The sequence below is a fragment of the Bos javanicus genome, chromosome 5, assembly GCF_032452875.1.
Source record: "Bos javanicus breed banteng chromosome 5, ARS-OSU_banteng_1.0, whole genome shotgun sequence".
NCBI classification, from domain to species: domain Eukaryota; kingdom Metazoa; phylum Chordata; class Mammalia; order Artiodactyla; family Bovidae; genus Bos; species Bos javanicus.
In genome coordinates, this window is record NC_083872.1 from 60,423,907 (window position 1) to 60,443,075 (window position 19,169).

A 19,169-nucleotide genomic window follows, 5' to 3' on the forward strand; every position below is an offset into this window, starting at 1 on the left:
TGCCATGTCTGTCCCCCTTCCAGGTCTATGTTTGATAATCTTCATATACTTTCCTAAAGAACAGGGTTCATAGGGTTTATGGGCCTGTAGTAGTAGCAGAGAGGAACAGAAGGGGCCGAGGTTTCAGTTCAGAGGGGCAGCTCAGATGATTTTCCTTTCCCCTTCTAACTTTGTCTTTCTGTTACTTGTCCAGCCACACTGTTGGCCGCCAGCAGCAAACTCTACTCCAGGTAAGTGTTAGTTTCAGCCAGGCTGAGTGATATCTCCTTCAGGAGCTACTGAACTGGGGTGGGTGTCAGAGTCCAAGAGATTAAAAACAAAGAGCTGCAGTTTCACAATAGAGAGTGAAATTTCCAACCAGAAATGAGACCATAGATCCAGTTTTTACAGTAGATGTTTCAAACATACCCAGCAGGGAGTGACTGTGCCCTGCGGGGCATGTCTAGAAGCCAGAGTACAGACTGATTGCTCACAAGATTAGTGTGTCTTAGCATTGATCCCTGCAGGAGCTTCCTGGAGACATCCCGGCCCGGACAGCTACTAGATCTTGGCTGCAGTTTGGCTTCCAGCAGCATGACTGGTGGGACCAACAAGACTAGTTCAAGGTAGGTACCAAGTTTGGCAGGGTTATAAGGTCAGGGAAGATGAGAGGCAGAAGAGACTGGAACTTAGAACCATTGCCAGTTTTTTTCTGGGATATATTATTACTAGCGCTTTTATGCAGTCACATACTTGACAAGGGTGACAGCATGCTTCAAGAATAGCAGGGATGCACAAATATCTACTACTCAGAGCTGGTTGCTGTGTGTAAAATACAGGTGTCTCCTCCCCTGAACTTTGTACCCCAGGAAGTGTAATATTGGTCCAATCACATTTCCAGGACTTATAATAAGTTCTCAGTAAACAATCAGTTGGATATCAATTTCAGCAAACTCTCAGAGATAGTGAAGGACAGGGAAACCTGGCATGCTGCAGTCCGTGGGTTGCAAAGAGTTGGACATGACTTAGTGACTGAACAACAACAAAACAATCAATAAGTGTATCCATTAATTGATTGATCAATTGATGTAATAAAATATTGATTCATTCAAGCAATTTTGTATCTCCAAATTCAGGCCAGGCAATGACTGTATGGAATTTGAAAATCAAGTAGATAAAAAGTTTGCCTGAAGGAGCTCAACAATTCTATAGGGTGAAAAAAAAATACACACCAATAACTCTAAAACAAGGTGGAAAATGATGAGAACTAGTGTGCTATTATAAAAATTGTTTGGAATTTGGAGTCAAAGTTTGAATCTCAAACCTGGTTCGCAGACTTATTAGCTTATTTACTATTTTTAGTGATTTGTACTCACTGAGCCTTACACCCCAATTCAGTTAACATAGAATCTCTGGGGGTGAGACTCAAATGTCTGCATTTAAAAGAAAACTTTTTTTGAAGTACATTTGATTTACAATGCTTCAAATGTACCGCAAAGTGATTCAAATATATATATATTATATATATATATATATATATATATATATATATATATATTCTTATTCAGATTCTTAGGTGATTACAAGATATTGAGTATAGTGTCCTATGTTGTACAGTAGGTCCTTATTGTTTACCCATTGTATATATAGTAGCATATATGTGTTAATCCCAAACTCCTAACTTATCTCTCATCCCTTGCTATCCCCTTTGGTAACCATAAGCTTGTTTTCTATGTCTGTGAGTCTATTTCTATTTTGTAAATAAGTTCATTTGTATCATTTTTTTGGATTCCACATGTAAGAAATATCATATGATATTTATCTTTCTCTGACTTACTTCACTTAGTATAATAATTTCTAGATCTGTGTTGCTGCAAATGGTTTTATTTCAATCTTTTTTATGGCTGATATATACCACATCATTTTTCCCTTGATTTTCTGGTTTTTAATTTATTCATTCTTAATCAGAGAATAATTGCTTTACAATATTGTGTTGGTTCCTGCCACACATCAGCATGAATCGGCCATTGGTATATGTCCCCGCCCCTTGAACCTCCCTCCCACCTCCTACCTGATCCCACCCCTCTAAGTTGTCACAGGGCGCCAGGTTTGAGCTCCTTTTGATTTAGAGCAAATTCTCATTGGCTGTTTTACTTATGGTAACGCACGTATTTCCATGCTACTCCCTCAGTTCGTTCCACCCTCTCCTTGCCCTGTGTCCACAAATTTGTTCTCTATGTCTACATCTCCATTGCTGCTCTGCCAATAGGTTCCATATATGTGTGTGTGTGTGCATGTGTGTGTGTGTTAATATATTATTTTTCTCTTTCTGACTTACTTCATTCTGTATAATAGGCTTCAGGTTCATCCACTTCATTAGAACTGACTCAAATGCATTCCTTTTATGGCTTAGTAATATTCCACTATATATATATATATATATATATATATATATATATATATATATATATGCCACAACTAGCCTATAGTTGTTAGGGTTAGAGTTAGAGTTAGGGTTAGGGTATCTCTATATATACCACAACTTCTTTACCCATTCGTCTGTTGATGGACATCTAGGTTGCTTCCATGTCCTAGCTATTGTAAACAGTGCTGCAATGAGCCTTTGGGTACATGTGTCTTTTTCAACTATGATTTCCTCAGGATAAATGCCGAGTAGCAGATTGTTGGGTCATATGATAATTTTATTCCTAGCTTTTTAAGGAATCTCCATACTGTTCTCTATAGTGGTTGTGTTCATTTATATTCCCACCAACAGTGCGAGAAAGTTCCTTTTTCTCCATACCCTCTCCAGCATGTATTGTTTGTAGACTTTTTGATGATGGCCATTCTGATCAGTGTGAGGTGTAGTTTTGATTTTTATTTTTCTAATCATTAGCAATGATGAACATCTTTTCGTGCCTATTGGCCATCCATATGTCTTCTTTGGGAAAATATCTATTCAGGTCTTCTGCCCATTTTCTAATTAGGTTCTTTAATTTTTTGATATGAGTTGTATGAGCTGTATATTCATTTTATATTAACTCATTATCAGTCATATCATTTGAAAATATTTTCTCCCATTCAGTAGGTTTTCTTTTCATTTTGTAAATGATTTCCTTTGCTGTGCAAAATGTTTTCAGTTTAATCAGGTCCCATTTGTTCTTTTTTGCTTTTGTTTCCTTTGCCTTATAAGACAGATCAAAAAAAAACTTTGCTGTGATTTATGTTCAAGAGTGTTCTGCCTGTGTTTTCTTCTAGGAGTTTTATGGTTTCTGTTCTTATGGAACTGTCTTTATCCATTTTGAGTTTATTTTTTATATGGGGTAGGAAAATGTTCTAATTTCATTCTTTTACATGCAGCTGTCCAGTTTTCCCAGCAGCATTTGCTGAAGAAACTGTCTTTTTTCCCATTGTATATTCTTTCCCCCTTTATCATAGATTACTAGACTATACTTGCATGGGTGTATTTCTGGGCTCTGTTCTGTTCCATTGATCTGTATGTCTGTTTTTGTGCCAGTAGCATACTGCTTTGATGACTAGCTTTATAAAAGAGCTGTATCTGAAATGAGCACAAGTCACATCTTCCCCCAGAGTGTGCTGGGAACTATCACCTTAGTGGAAAGTGCAGCTAGAGATCAGGGGTGAGGGCGTTGGCTAGAGCCAAAGTTAGGTGTGAGCCAGGGCTTCTGTGCTCAGTGACTGACAGTTCCCTATCCAGGGCAGGATTGTGTCCTAAGTTTTTGGACAGGATTCCTGAGGGTCAGGTCTGAGCTGGTTCCCTTCTCTTTTAGTGTGTGGTCTCCCCCATCCCAGCTTTGGTACCTGTGCCCTGGAGGGGAACAGTGCTAGAGCCAGAAGGGCCAGAGCAGGTACCCAATGCAAGCTAGGGCACACTCTGGAGAAATTCTGGCACATTCAGTTAGAGTTTCAGCCCGTTCTTGATCCGCCTCCTCTGGGAGCAACAGTAATGGCTGCCATCACCCCTTTCAGATGTAGTGCCAGGTCCAAGCCAGCTCCATCCCCCACAGCTACACACTGTCTTCACAAATAGTGGCCTCCACCCTAGTGGAGCACTGCACTAGCAAGTGAGAAGAGCTGGAGTGATGCTCGGTGTAGGTTTCAGGAAGCTGGCCAGAGCCCCAGACACATTGAATCTGCTTCCTCATCCCTGTTTCAGGAGTAAGCAAGTGTGTGCATAATCTTTGCAAGCACAGTTCTTACTGCCCTCCTGTTAGTCCTACTGGTTTTCAAGCTAGCGAATGGGACTCCTCTGCCCAGCATCAGACTCGAGGGCTCTGGTGCCCAATTTGTGGTTTGAACCATCCATTCCCCAGGGAGGATCTCTGAGCCTCTGGGACCTCCCTCCTCCTCTGTGTCCCTTCCTAGGGATACAGATCCTGACCTGATCGTTTCTCTTCTCTTCCTACCCACTTCCATGTAGATCATTCTTTATAGCCTTAGTTGTTGAAGAGTCTTTCTGCCAGTCTCCATCCAGTTTGTTTTCAGCAAGAACTGCTCCTCGTGTGGATATATGTTTTGGTGTGTTCACTGAGGGCAATAAGCTCAGCATCTTCCTTCTCTGCCGCCTTGATCTCCTTCCTCCTCAGGGATCTAGTCTTATGAAGACAATTCAGATAAGGAAACTCGGGATCATGGAGATGAAATTAGCAGTTAGGAGGAACGCACAAGAATAGAGCCAGGGATTCCAATTATCCAGCTTTTACTTAAACAAGATGATTTCAGTTTGGAACACCGGCATCCTTTCTGAAGAGATTAACAGTGATTAGTCAAAGCCTCAAATAATTCACAGCTCCCCTACTCTCACTGATGTTTGGAATGTAGTGTTAGTGAGCTCTTGTGTCACCAGCCTGGTACTGCAACGATTTGCACAGAGATGGATGTTGGAGAAAGTGTTTGATCTACAGATGCAGGGATTCTATCCTGAAATTGTGCTACAAACAGGCCTACCTAACACAGCTGTATTGATAAAATTTTATCCTCAGGGTGAGAATAAAATGAGTTCTATGTTGCTTACACACTTATTGCCTGGTTGTTCCACCAACCACTGGTGCAAGCTGGTAAGCAAGTGACAAAGCATGTGGCAAAAGCCAGCTATATCTTATAGCAAATGGAAACTGACTGGTTAATAACACAACCACAGATCATTTTGCAACTATACTGATTTTGGTTTTTCAGATCCCTCTCATAGCAAATTTTCATTCATCTGTAATCATTTTAATCAGTCATTTGAAGTACTCTAATAGAATCATGTTCAATTTTTAAACCAAGGCCAGATTGTAATTCCCAGGTTTCAGACAGAGAATTTAGATTCAGAGAAGTGAAAGCTTTTCTGGGTTGCAGTGGTAGATAGAGAAATGGCCAGAAAGATATCTCAGTGTCCTGACACTTTTATTAGATAGTCTGGATTATCCTGCTTCTCAAAGCTTCCTGTGTTTACCCAAACCCCCACTTTTCAGCATCTCAGAGATTCTGGACAAGGTGCAAGAAGATGCGGAAGATGTTCTTTTCAGCCTGGGCTTTGGTCAGGAGGACCACAAAGACACTTCTCGAATTCCTGCTCGATTTTTCACCACCCCCTCTCAAGCCAAAGGCATTGATTTCCAGCTCTTCCTGAAGTCCCAGGTGCGGAGGATTGAGATGGAAGACCCTTGCCTCATGCTGGCCAGTGAGTGTTAGCACAGACCCGTGCTCTACTTCTCTCTCAACCTCCAGACAGTCATAACAGGGATCAATGGCTCTAAATCCTACTTTCTCTTGGTTAGCTTCTCTTCACCCTTTGTCTCTTGTGTCTGTTTCTTCCTTGTTGTCTTCAGTGAATGGAGAACTTCGAGTTCTGCTTCTCTCTCTTGAAGAGTTTTCAAGAGACCTGGTATCACAGTGACTTTCTTTTAGATCTTCTCTCTTTTTGCTGACTCAAATTGGACTGGTATCTTTAAATCTTATCACCATTTTCTATTTCTCAGTTGGAATTAGTGAATGTTCCCCATTTATAGCCATTACGTTAATACAATTTCCATTTAGGACAGAAGTTCTGTTAATTATGTTAAATTGTGCAGGAGTTTATAAAGCATTCATATTCTTTGGCTTTTCTTCCACAGAAGGAAGGGCTCAGAAATATTTAAGTAAGCACACCAGTGATCCTTATGTATAATCTTACCACATCTAGGGAAACAATGACTTAAGGTGTCCCAATTCCATACTGAAGAAAGATATGAGAGGGCTTCTCTACTTTGATGAGGGATGAAAGACTCTATTTTATTCTTTGTGTTAGAATATATTTCAAATAATATTCTTTTACAGCCCACCCCCTCCCATCATAATGGTGTTCCTGATAGTGTTGTTTCAGATCTTTTGTATCAGATTCAACTTCAAAATTTGGTAAAACTATACTCCTGAGCTCCACTTGCTGAAATAAGGATTTTCAGTGGAAGTATTTCACAAGCACTTTATATGACTCTTATGCACCCTAAAGATTGAGGATGTTTTTGTTGAATGTATTTTATGTGCCAGGTACAGATGTTAAATTCTGGAAGAACAGCAGCTAGGCAAGAGGAACATGATCTTGCCTTTAGGACACTTATAGTTTAATGGGTAAATGGTTTATCACATGCTTTTCAAACATGGATGTGCATATGAATTATGAAAGGATATTGTTAAGATGCATGGGATACAGTCTGAGATTCTGTATTTACATAAGTTCCCAAGTAATGCCAATGCTACTGAACTACTGATCACACGTTGAGAAGCAAAGTCTGTTAGAAATAATATAGTCCATCTAGATTTCTCTACCCTTGTCCATTGCCTACTAATTGCTATCTCTCAAATTTGCTTCTATCAAAGAAGATTTCCATAACCCTAAATTTTTCTTACTAAGAACACAATGTTAGTTTTGCCTTTTTTAGTCATGTTTGTCATCTAAAGCAGGGGTCCCCAACCTCTGGGATCTAATGCCTGATGATCTAAGGTGGAGTTAATGTAATAACAATAAAAACAAAGTGCACAATAAACGTTATGCACTTGAATCATCCTGAAGCCATCCCTCTACCCCAAGTCCGTGGGAAAAAATTGTCTTCCATGGAACTGGTCTCTGGTCCCAAAAAGGCTGGGGACTGCTGAAGCAAACATAGTGATAGAGGCCATTGTATACTGACAGCAGAAAGGATATGCTAAATCAAGATATGGAAAGGTTTCTCATCCTGTATAGAATTAATTTCTAGACTACTGGGGATAAAGAGTCAAAAAGTCAAGAAAGGGAATCCTAGGTCTAAGAAATCTAAATGGGAGAGATATTGGTAGAGAAACTGGCATCTTCTTTCTGAACTTTGAGTTTTAGGAAAGCTATTGAAGGGAAAAATTCAAGAAGTAATTTTCTGATGATTCCTAGACTCATCATCTTCATTCCTTGCACTCAGGCAGGTTTAAGCAAGTGCAAACACTGGCTGTCACTGCAGATGCCTTCTTCTGTCTCTACTCCTACGTGTCTAAGACACCTGTCCAAAAGTTCACACCATCCCACATGTTCTGGAATTGCAACCCAACTGATGTGCCATCCATCAAGATTCTGTCCCCAGAGCCTGAACCTCACTCACCCAGAGAGCGCCTCCGGAAAGCCATCTCCAAAATGTGCCTGTACACATGCCCACGAGATAGGCTCTCACCACCCGACCATACTCCCAAAAGAAACAGTTTAGACCAGGTGGTGTGGGAAGTGATGGACAGAGTGAGAGGAGAGAAGTTGGTCCTCCAGCAAGACTCTGGGTTTGGACCAGGCCCACAGGGAGATCCCGTGCCTCCTTTCAAGGGTACAAAACTGCCTACTTCTTCCTGTCCATGTGTCCTCTGCCTTAAAGAAGAAACACAGCAGGGGATGTCCACATGGCAAGAACCTTCAGAAACTATGGATTCTGACCTCAAAATACCATGTTGCTCACGTTCTCTGCCCAGAGCAGATATACAGTGGAACACAGACTCTGCACAGGTAAAGAGAGAGCTATGGGGGCTACAGGCGACCAGTAAGGAAGCCCATTCAGTCAAGGATGATGCCTTCTGGATAAGAAAGAGCAGAGCAAGAAGGAGTCTGTTTCAGAAGAATCCCATGGGCAAGAAGGTTAAATCACTGGATTTGTCCATCATCCAACAGAAATGGAAACAGAGTCAAGAGAGAACAGAAATGCACCGATCTCTAACTGAGCAGTGGCAGGACACTTTGGACTTGGAGGTGAGTGGGTTGAAAGTGAAGGAGAGGTTGGCATTCCTGCCCATGAATTCTGGATTCCTGCCCTTGGGTTAAAATATATCTTCCTTGTCAGATATACCAAGTCTTGAATTACATTCAGAAACCTTTGAAAGTGGATTCCCTGGTGGCTCAGATGGTAAAGAGTCTGCCTGCAATGCTGGAGTCCCGGGTTTGATCCATAGGTCGGGAAAATCCCCTGGAGAAGGGAATGGCTACCCACTCCAGTATTCTTGCATGGAGAATTCCATGGGCAGAGGAGCCTGGTGGGCTATAGTCCATGGAGCTGCAGAGTCGGATACAACTGATCAACCAACATTAATATAGAAGGAAGGGGAAAGAGAAATAGACCCAGTTTCTTAAGAGCACCCAGTTTTTGTCACTATTTTTCTAATTCCTCTTCCAGGCTGATCTTCACTAAAATTTCCCATCAAACACACCTACCCCTATCATCTGTGGGATACACACAAGAGTAAAGATAAGGTCAGTTACACACTAGACTAAACACGATTATATAAAATCTCTTCTACCTTGGCAAGTATATAACCATGAAGACCTAGAAGTTCAGATTCAAATCTAGAATTCTCACTCTTAGGACTTCAGTGCTAGAACATGGCAGCGTGGGCAGAGCCATCCCAGCCCTGGCCTATCTCTTTCTCTTCCCATACCTATGTCTGTCCTGCACCATAAGGGATTTTGCACACCATGTGTGAACACCCCAGCTGGCATATTCAAATGCCACAAAACCCTTGCATGTGTGCATGCACGCTAAGTCACTTCAGTCATGTCCGACTCTTTGTGACCCTATGGACTGTAGCCTACCAGGCTCCTCTGTCCATGGGATTCTCTAGGCAAGAATGCTGGAGTGGGTTGCCACGCCCTCCTCCAGGGGATCTTCCTGACCTGCGGCTTGAACCTGCATCTCTCACATCTCCTGCATTGGCAGCTGGGTTCTTTACCACTAGCGCCACCTGGGAAGCCCCCACAACCCCCCTACCAATGCATATAACCATCTACCAGTTATCATTCAGGCCTAGAAGTGCATACCCTAGGAAAAAGGCCAGTCTAGAGAGAACAGACACCAGGCGAAACCAATGCATTTCCCTGAAATAGGCTTGGGGCCATTGAGTTGCATTTGGGGAGGGGATTGTGGGCATCCAGAGCATGGTCTAGAAGTGGTAGTGCAATATCAAAGTGGACACATTCTCTCGGTCCACTGATTCTTCAGCCCATGAGCTCTCTAAAACTCGGGATTCCTCTTGCCTGGGTCTATAGACAGTGCTATGATCAAGTGCCAGAGTCTCAAGGAAAATCCCTCAAACCCTTGCCACAAAGAGAAGCGTGGTGATTTGCAGTCCTGTTTGCATGTGTGTCACCTCTCACTGAATGTAGAGCTGGCCCTGCCTTCCTCACTGCCAGGCTCCTACCACAAGAGAAGAGCCCAGGTTTCTCAAGTACACTCAGCCTCTTTCCCCTATAGTCGCCTGCTGTCCTGCACTTTCCCCTGCCACTGGTACTGACTGAGTTCTGCAGGGATCTTGGTTACAGGTGCAAAGCAACAGTGAGGAGGAGGAGAGCCACTGGCCCAGCAGACCTGGACATCACCACCTCTGCCAGACTTCTGCTGGCGAAGACTCCAGAAGTAAGTGAAGTGGATCTCTCGTCTCTCTCTGTCTCTCTTGGTTCTCAAACTGGGCCGCACATTGCAAGCACATGTTGAAATTTTTACAAATACTCATAATGAAGTGTCCCACATCCTGCCTTCTAATTTAATTGATATGGAGCCCAGGGACTGATTTTTTTATTGTTAAGCTCTTAGGTAGGGTGATTCTATTATGGCTGGATAAATACTTCTCTAAATCAGTGACTCTCAGACTTTAGCATCAAAATCCCCTGGAAAGCTTGAGGCACTACAGATGCCTGGGTCCTCACTGCCAGAGTTTCTGATTGAATAGGTCTGGACAGGGCCTGGGAATCTGCATCTCTAACATGTTCTCAAGTGATGTTGATGTGGTTGGTTTGGTGATTACAGTCTGAAAACTGTTGTCCGGGGAGAAAATTCTGTATTACCCTAATATTCAAATATAGTCTACAGAATAGCAGTTTTAGCATCACTTGGGATATTGTTAGAAATGTGGGATCCCAGCCCTTCCCCATCTTAGATCTGATGAATCGAATTTTACTGAGACCCTTAGGTGATTTGCTTGCACACTGAAGTTTAAGAAGCATTATAGTTTTGCAGCAGGTGAAAACCAACCATGGAGATTTATACCCTCACACCTGCTTTTAGCTGCTTTCTAATCAGCCTAAATCATAGGACTGAGGCAAAATTCCTTAATGTGTTCATTTAAGCTATGAGGTCCATCCTGCAGCTCGGGTTAGGTATACATAAGCTTTCCTTCCCTCCTCAAAGAAGGACCATTAATATTATATAGGTAGTTACTGCAGCTAAAATGTCTTTCCTCTAGATGTGAATTTCAAGCATTAATTCTTTCAGAGGTATTTTTTATTCTTTTTAATTTTAGCTAAAGATTTGTATTTAAACTAAGCAGAAATTAGTCTCCTGGTGCTACAACTGCCTGTCCCCTAGGACCACAGAGAATATGGCAAGAGTAAGAACTGAAATCTTTCTTGAATTAAGTAAATGAATCATCTTGCTTGGGGTTCCCTCCATTTTGGATGTTTTATTACTATTTACTGTACTTCCTAGTCTGATAATAATCAAATTGTTGATTATTAACCAGTTGTTAACCAAAATTTTGATTAACACTGAAATTTCATTGTTACTGGTCCTGAATCACAAAAGTCTTTATGAGACTAACTCCTTTAATTCTTATTATCTGTGGTTTTAGGGCCCTAGTCACTTTATTTTCTCTTGTGCCCATTACCTTTATCTCCAGGTACATAACTAGTAGCTATCAGTCACTCACAAAAGAAGTAAATATCAGAAGCAGCAATATACTATGTGCAGTTGAAAAAATTTAGGATATGAAGTCAAATAACCTACCTCATACTAGCTCAGTAATCTTGCAGAAATCAACTTTTGTTTGTTCCTATGAAACCTTTCAAGGAGTATGTGAAAGAAATGTGATTTATTGGAGTAACAGTTTTGATGTTGCTGCTGTAGATGATGATGATATTTTAGGAAAAAGTAATTATGGGCATAAAATATTTAGATCAGTGATTCCCAATCTTGCAAGCTTTTTTAAAAATATATATTTTATTTCCTGGATTCCACCTAATAGAATTAAATATAAATCTCTTAGATTTGAACTTGGGCATTATTATTGTTTATTCTTCTTTAAAAGTTTTCCTAGTGATATCAATCATCTATTGTTGTATAATAAACCACCCAAAATGTAGTGACTTAAAGAAAAACTTACTTATTATTTCTATTTTGTGGGTTTGCTGGGTGGATTCTTCTGCTTGTCTCATCTGATTTCACTTATGCAACTGCTTTTGGCTAGTTGACTGGGCTGGATCTGGTCAAAAGTGGGCTCGCCCTAATGGTGCTGACCTTGGACCGAATCTTGGTGCTCACTGTCAGCCAGGTACTCTCTCCACGGGAGTTGAGTCATTCTTCAGTAGTCTTAACGGAAGAATGTTCAGCAAAAACTGAAGTTGCAATGCCTCTTTTTAAGGATATGTTGTAAGTTGTACAATGCCCCTTCAACCACATGTTATTGCTCAAATTAAATTGCAAAGCCAATCTAGATTCAAAAGGAAGGAAAACATGCTTTACTTTTTTAATAGGAGTGGCAAAGTCACACTGTGAAAAGGCATGTGGAATGGGAGGGTTGTTGTGGCCATGTTTATAAACAGTCTATCACAGACAGTGATTCTGGCACCCGGTGAGGGTTAAGAACAACTAGTTTAATTAAAGGGCTTTATCCTCACATATTAAAGATACCCCAAGGGCAAGCTCTCATTCTAAAGCTCACTGAGACTCAGCCACAGCATACAAAATTTGAAAAGAAAATTAACTGCCAAACTTACCAAATTCAAATAGAAAACATGGAGTATATGCACCACAGCTAAGCTTCACTGCCAAAAATTTTAATTTACTCTAAAATACAAAATTCTGATCAAGTGTTATTTGTCCAGCAGATGTCAGCCTCACACAAGCAAAAAATAATGCCAAGATGTCCAGCAAAGCAGGCTGTGCAGAATCTATATGACTATACTTTTCTACACAATTCATGAAATACCCAGCACATCAGTTCCTCTCTCAAACATGTCCCATCTTTGGCTAGAAGTCAGGTATACAGAAAGATTGGAATTGCTTTGCCAGAGAAGAAGTTTTCAGGAGTTACACATTTCAAATAAGTAATAGATTCTATTTTCTGCTAGGGTAATAGGATTTCATTATAGGAGGAGTTATTGTGGTTAGAGATGCTGTATTTCACTTATTCTAAGATGTACATTTTTCTGTATTTGAATATGTCTGAAATAGAATGGGTCTAACAATTGGCATTGTTAACCAATGTAATTGTAAGATATACAGTTTTGTCCTACACACACACACACACACATATACTTGCCTCCTTGAAAATAATTATAAGCCTTACAAACAATAGCTTATCAGATTCAGTGAAACACAGTAACTTTAGAAAGGAAATCAACCCTGAATATTCATTGGAAGGACTGATGCTGAAGCTGAAACTCCAATACTTTGGCCACCTGATGCAAAGAGCCAACTCATTAGAAAAGACCCTGATGCTGGGAAAGATTGAAGGCAGGAGGAGAAGGGGACGACAGAGGATGAGATGGTTGGATGGCATCACCGACTTACTGGACATGAGTTTGAGCAAGCTCTAGGAGATAGTGAAGGACAGGGAAGCCTGGCGTGCTGCAGTCCATAGGGCCACAAAACGTTGGACATGACTGAGCGACTGAAACAACAACAACAAAAATAATGTTTCGAGAAGGGGGTGTAGTGTTCAGTAACATATGTCATAAAATATCTAGTAGGAAAGACAGTGCAACGATACCACTAGATTTTCCACTAGAAAATGATTAGGAAACTTGATAAGAGTATTTTTATTTGTGTGACAGGGCTTTATAATATTAATGTGAAAAATGAATAGGAAACTATGCAAGCAAAGTAGATAAAAGGGTCAAGAGTCTCTAAGGAGTGTTTTGTGTTTTTTTTCCCTAGGATGATGAAGTTTTAAGCATGTATATTTGCTGGAGGAAAAGAATCAATAGAGTGTGGGGGACCATGGTTCAGGAGGGTAGGGAAATGATGATGTGAGATCAGTAGAGAGTGGTAATGAGCTGAGATCCAAAGCACTTTTGAAGGGTTCAGCCAGGGACTAAGATACAGATCTTTGAGATGAGAGGAAATGAAAAAGGACAGGCGTGACTAGTTACATTGGAGAGGAGGTCAAGAAATGTATGCTTACTCTTTTCTCCCTTTTTCCTGTCAGGTCAGCAATAAAATTGTGAGGCAGGAAATCTGAGGAAGATCATAAAGGTTTGAGATCACCACTATGGAGAAAGGACAAGAATAATAGAAACATATATTAGTAGTTGAATTGGTGAATAACGTTGGGGCTCAGCTCAAGTTGCAGAACATGGATTGGCAATGGTTTTGTCATTTTCTCCAGCAGTGCTCAGTAATCTATACAAAAGAATAAGAATGAAAGTATAGGTAATCGTTTTATAACTCTAAACATTGAGTTCAATAGAAAGTCTACATCACATGACTCTTTGATGTCTCTGCTGCTGCTGCTGCAAATAACTTTAAAGATCACTTGTAGTAGCAAGAAACATTTCCCCAGGTAGGGTATGGAAGTTTCTACCAACCCAGTGCCTACAGTTGTCTCAAAGATGCATGATGTGACAAACAACCCAATCAAAAATGAGCAGAAGACCTAAATAGACATTTCTCCAAAGACATAAAAAGCTGCTCAACATTGCTAATTATTAGGGAAGTGCAAATCAAAACCACAGTGAGATATCACCTCACATGGGTCAGAATGGCCACCATCAAAAAGTACAAATAAATGCTGTAGAGGGTGTGGATAAGAGGTAACCCTCCTATACTGTTGGTGGGAATGCAAATTGGTGCAGCTGCTATGGAAAACACTAAGGAGGTTCCTTTAAAAACTAAAAATAGTATTACCATATGATCAAGCAATCCTACCTCTGGGCATATACCCAGAGAAAACTCTAATTCAAGACAATTCATGCACCCCAATGGCACTACTTAAAATAGTCAAAACATGCATACCTGCTAAGTCACTTCAGTTGTGTCTGACTCTGCAATTCTACGCACCATAGCCAGGCTCCTCTGTCCATGGGATTCTCCAGGCAAGAATACTGGAGTGTGTTGCCATTTCCTTCTCCAGGGGATCTTCCTGACCCGGGGATTGAACCTGCATCTTTTATGTCTCCTGCAGTGACAGGCAGGTTCTTTACCACTAGTGCCACATGGGAAGCCAAAACATGAAAGCAGCCTAAATATCCATGGACAGATGAACAAATAAAAAAGATATGGTATATATACACAGTGAAATATCACTCAGCCATTAAGAAGAATGAAATAATGACATTTGCAGCAACATGGATGGATCTAGAAATTATCATACTAATTGAAATAAGTCAGAAAGAGAAAGACAAGTATCATATGATACCACTTATATGTGGAATCTTAAAAATGATACAAAAAAACTTACTTACAAAACAGAAAAAAACTCACAGATATAGAAAGCAATCTTATGGTTACCAAAGGGAGTAATGAAGGAGCAGGAGAGGTAATTTAGGAGTCTAGGATTAACAGATACACACTATGTGTGTATGCTCAGTTGCTCAGTTGTATTTGACTTTGCAGCCTCATGGACTGTAGCCCGCCAAGTTCATCTGTCTATGGAATTTTCCAGGCAAGAATACTGGAATGGGTTGTCATTTCCTACTCCAAGGGATCTTCCCGACCCAGGAACTGAACCAGTTCTTGTGTCTCCTGCATTGGCAGGCAAATTCTTTACCACTAGCACCACCTGGGAAGCCCAATACACACTACACTATACATAAAATGGATAAACAACAAGGTCTTGTTGTATAGCACAGAGAAATATATTCAATATCTTGTAATAACCTATAATGTAAAAGAATAAAAAGAATTCATCTGTGTGGGCTTCCCTGGTGAGTCAGTGGTAAAGAATCCTCCTGCAATGCAGGAGACCTGGGTTTGATTCCTGGGTTGGGAAGATTCCCTGGTGGAGGGCATAGCAACCCACTCCAGTATTCTTGCCGGGAGAATCCCCATGAATAGATAGAGGAGCCTGGTGGGCTACAATCCATGGTGTTGCAAAGAGTCATACACAACTAAGCAACTAAGCGCAGTTATATAATTGCATTACTCTGCTGTACACCTGAGGCTAACACAACATTTGTAAATTAGCTATACTTCAGTTTTTTTTTTAAAAAGCATGATGTGTTTCTTTTACATTTCCATTGCAGGCTTTCACCACAACCACAGCACATTCTCTGACAGCAGTGACTTCACAGAAAAGCCTAATTCCCACCTCTTCTCACAGGAGGCTCTACAGCCTCCAACATCCAGCTCCTGCTCCCTGGCCCTGCAAACTCCTGACCTCAATAAGAGAAAAGCAAGATGGTACACCAGACAGAAGACCAGAGTGAGAGACTTGGAATCTCCTCCTGATGCTGTCATGAACAGCATGCACAGAGATAGAACTTAAACAGTCGCTTCATTTCTCTGCACTTTGGTTTTTCTATGTGGGTATTAGAATACATGATCTATATGATATGAACAGTGGTAACCTGGACAAAGAATTTTCTCTCAAGCTTTGACACTGCCTAGGGCAGTTAGTAGATTTAAGGATAACCAAATCTGAGAAACAAGGGTGCTACTGGAATACTCTCAAAAGGCTCAAGCTAAATAAGGAAAGACAATTCCCACTTTCAGGCTCTGAAACCTTGGTGCAATCTACAGTGGGATTCCCTCAGACCCTCTACTCATCCCTCCGTGCTCCCAGTTAAATTCCAGGAAGTCTTCCACCATACCAATGTCCTGTTTTTCTTCTTTTTTATTTTTAGTTTATTTAATTGGAGGATAATTGCTTCACATTGTTGTGGTGTTCTCCGCCGTACATCAATGAAAATTAGTCATAATTTTATATATATATCCCCTCCCTCTTAATCCTCCCCCACTCCATTCTACTCCTCTAGGTCATCACAGAGCACCAGGCTGGGCTCCCTATATTAAACAGCAGCTTCCCGCTAGTTATCTATTTCACACACGATAGTGTGTATATGTATATACATATATATGCATATGTATATATGCTACTTTCTCAATTTGTCCTGCCTTGCCCTTCCCTGTGTCCACCAGCCCATTCTCTATTCTGCATCTCCATTTGTTCTCTGTAAATATGTTCATCAGTACTATTCTTCTAGATTCCATATATACATGTTAATATACTGTATTTGTTTTTCTCTTTCTGATTTAATTCACTCTTTATAAGAGGCTCTAGGTTCATCCACTTCACTACAACTGACTCAAATTTGTTCCTTTTATGGCTGAGTAATATTTCATTGCAGAGAAGGCAATGGCACCCCACTCCAGTACTCTTGCCTGGAAAATCCCATGGATGGAGGAGCCTGGTGGCTGCAGTCCATGGGGTCGCTAAGAGTCAGGCACGACTGAGTGACTTCACTTTCACTTTTCACTTTCATGCTTTGGAGAAGGAAATGGCAACCCAATCCAGTGTTCTTGCCTGGAGAATCCCAGGGACGGCGGAGCCTGATGGGCTGCCGTCTATGGGGTCGCAAAGAGTCGGACACGACTGAAGCGACTTAGCAGCAGCAGCAGCAGCAGCAGCAATACTCCATTGTAAATACATACCACATATATCTTCTTTATCCATTCACCTGTCAATGGGACATCTAGGTTGCTTTCATGTCCTGGCTATTGTAAATAGTGCTGCAGTGAACACTGGGGTACATGTATCTTTTTTAGTTGTGGTTTTCTCAGGTATATGCACAGTAGTGGGATTCCTGGGTCATATGGTTGTTTTATTCCTATTTTGTTTTTCTTCTTAAGGCCCCATCTGAGGAGATCTGCTTGGAGCCTTCCCCCGCCCAAAAACCAGCTTCCACCTGTATCCCAAATTTTGGATCTTCATAGGAAAAGAGATGAGTGGGATTCAGAATCCCTCCTCTTGGCCATTGCAAAAAATGTGCAGTATTTTTTGCTGGCAGAAAACGATACAAATAAAAATGTTTATTTTTTCAATTGGAGTATAGTTGCTTTACAATGTTGTGTTAGTCTCTACTGTACAGTAGATCGGCTACATGTAGACATATATCCCCTCCCTCTTGAACCTCCCTCCCACCCCACCCCCACCATCTCACCCCTCTAGGTCACTACATAGCTCCCTGTGCTATATAGCAGGTTCCCACTAGCTATCTGTTTTACACCTGCCAGTGCACATGGCAATCCCGACCTCCCAATTCATGGCACTGCCCCTCCCTGCCTTGTGTCTACATGTCCATTCTCTATGACTGTGACTCTACTCCTACACTATAAATGGGTTCATCTGTACCATTTTTCTAGATTCCACATACATGCATTACTATAGGATATTTGTTTTTCTCTTTTGTTAAAAGATATTTATTTGTTGCATTGGTCTTTGTTGCTACACTTGGGCTTTCTCTTGTTGTGGCAAGTGGGGCTACTCTCTAGTTTTGGTGTGTGGGCTTCTCATTGTGGTGGCTTCTCTTGTTGCAGAGCATAGGGTCTAGGATACGTGGGCTTCAGTAGTTGTGACTCACAGGTTTAGTTGCCTCTCAGCATGTGGGATCTTCCTGGACCAGGGATCTAACCATATCTCCAGCATTGGCAGGCGGATTCTTAACCACTGGACTACTGGGGAAGTCCCCTGTTTTTCTCTTTCTGACTTACTTCACATACCGAGTAAAGTAAGTAAAAATATGTTTTTTAAACCTTGGCATTTTTAAAAGAGAATTAACAGTTGTGGTTTATATAAGACATAAAGTGTTTCGTCAGTAAACAGCCTGAGCACTGACAGGGCTCTCCCAGGCAATATACGGTAGAGAGTTTTCTTCCCAAAGAAAATTTCAGTCTAGTGAGACAGGTCTCACACACACACACACACACAGAGAGGTTTACAGTGATGTATCACTTGATTGCCTAATACACCGCAAGATAACAAAGACCAGGAAAGAGGGATTCAAAAGAAAACATAACCATGAGTGTTAAAGGAAAAAAATCATACCAGATATGACAAGCAAACAGAGCTCTATTTTATTTAGATACTATTGCTGGTAATAGACCAGTCTCGTTGCCCAGCTAGGTGGAAACAAAGGGCTGAAGACTTTTAAGAGCTGGAGTGGCAGGCATCTTAGACCATCAGTGTTTGCTAATTGGCCTTCCCCAAAGGAAAAGTCCCCTGGAGAAGCAGATGGCAACCCGCTCCAGTATTCTTGCCTGGAGAATGCCATGGACAGAGGAGCCTGGCAGGCTACAATCCATGGGATTGCAAAGAGTCAGACACGACTGAGCAACTAACACACTACACTATACACTAAAGGAAAAGTAAACTTTCTGGTATCTTCTTGAAGGAGGTAGTTTTGCAACTTGGAACTAGCCTTCCTCCCCCTCACCCCTAAGTCAGGATCTTACCCTCCCGGAAACTGGGTGATATTTTCCTCAATATTTACATTTCAGAGAAATGACTCTTTGGTCATAGAGACAGACTTTCCAGGGCTGTAAAAGTGGAATGAAGCTGAGAGAAGATTTACATCTCAAATGGACAGAGATAAGATTTACAATAGCAAGCTTTCTAAAATAAATGCTCAAAGAAAAGAGAAGTCAGAACCTAGAGTCTGGAAGATACCCATCCAAAGTTGAGTCAACCTGTAGGAAGGCCCAGTGGTTTAGTCATGT

The 19,169-nt window shown here is 41.1% G+C and overlaps 1 protein-coding gene across 6 annotated transcripts in view; it reads left to right on the forward strand.

Moving 5' to 3' along the window:
• Window positions 1-18,192, forward strand: part of TESPA1 (thymocyte expressed, positive selection associated 1) — a 36,893-nt gene extending 18,701 nt beyond the window's left edge. The window contains exons 6-12 of one of the 6 annotated variants that reach the window (XM_061416948.1): window positions 194-230; window positions 492-605; window positions 5,457-5,665; window positions 7,413-8,218; window positions 9,767-9,875; window positions 15,698-15,876; window positions 17,304-18,192. In XM_061416948.1, the coding sequence (XP_061272932.1) occupies window positions 194-230; window positions 492-605; window positions 5,457-5,665; window positions 7,413-8,218; window positions 9,767-9,875; window positions 15,698-15,876; window positions 17,304-17,387 (1,538 nt within the window). In that variant the 3' untranslated portion in view covers window positions 17,388-18,192. Of the gene's footprint in view, window positions 1-193; window positions 231-491; window positions 606-5,456; window positions 5,666-7,412; window positions 8,219-9,766; window positions 9,876-15,697; window positions 15,977-17,303 lie in introns of all 6 variants that reach the window. The other 5 variants (XM_061416950.1, XM_061416951.1, XM_061416952.1 and 2 more) reach the window with 5 other exon arrangements.
• Window positions 18,193-19,169: the final 977 nt, after the last annotated feature.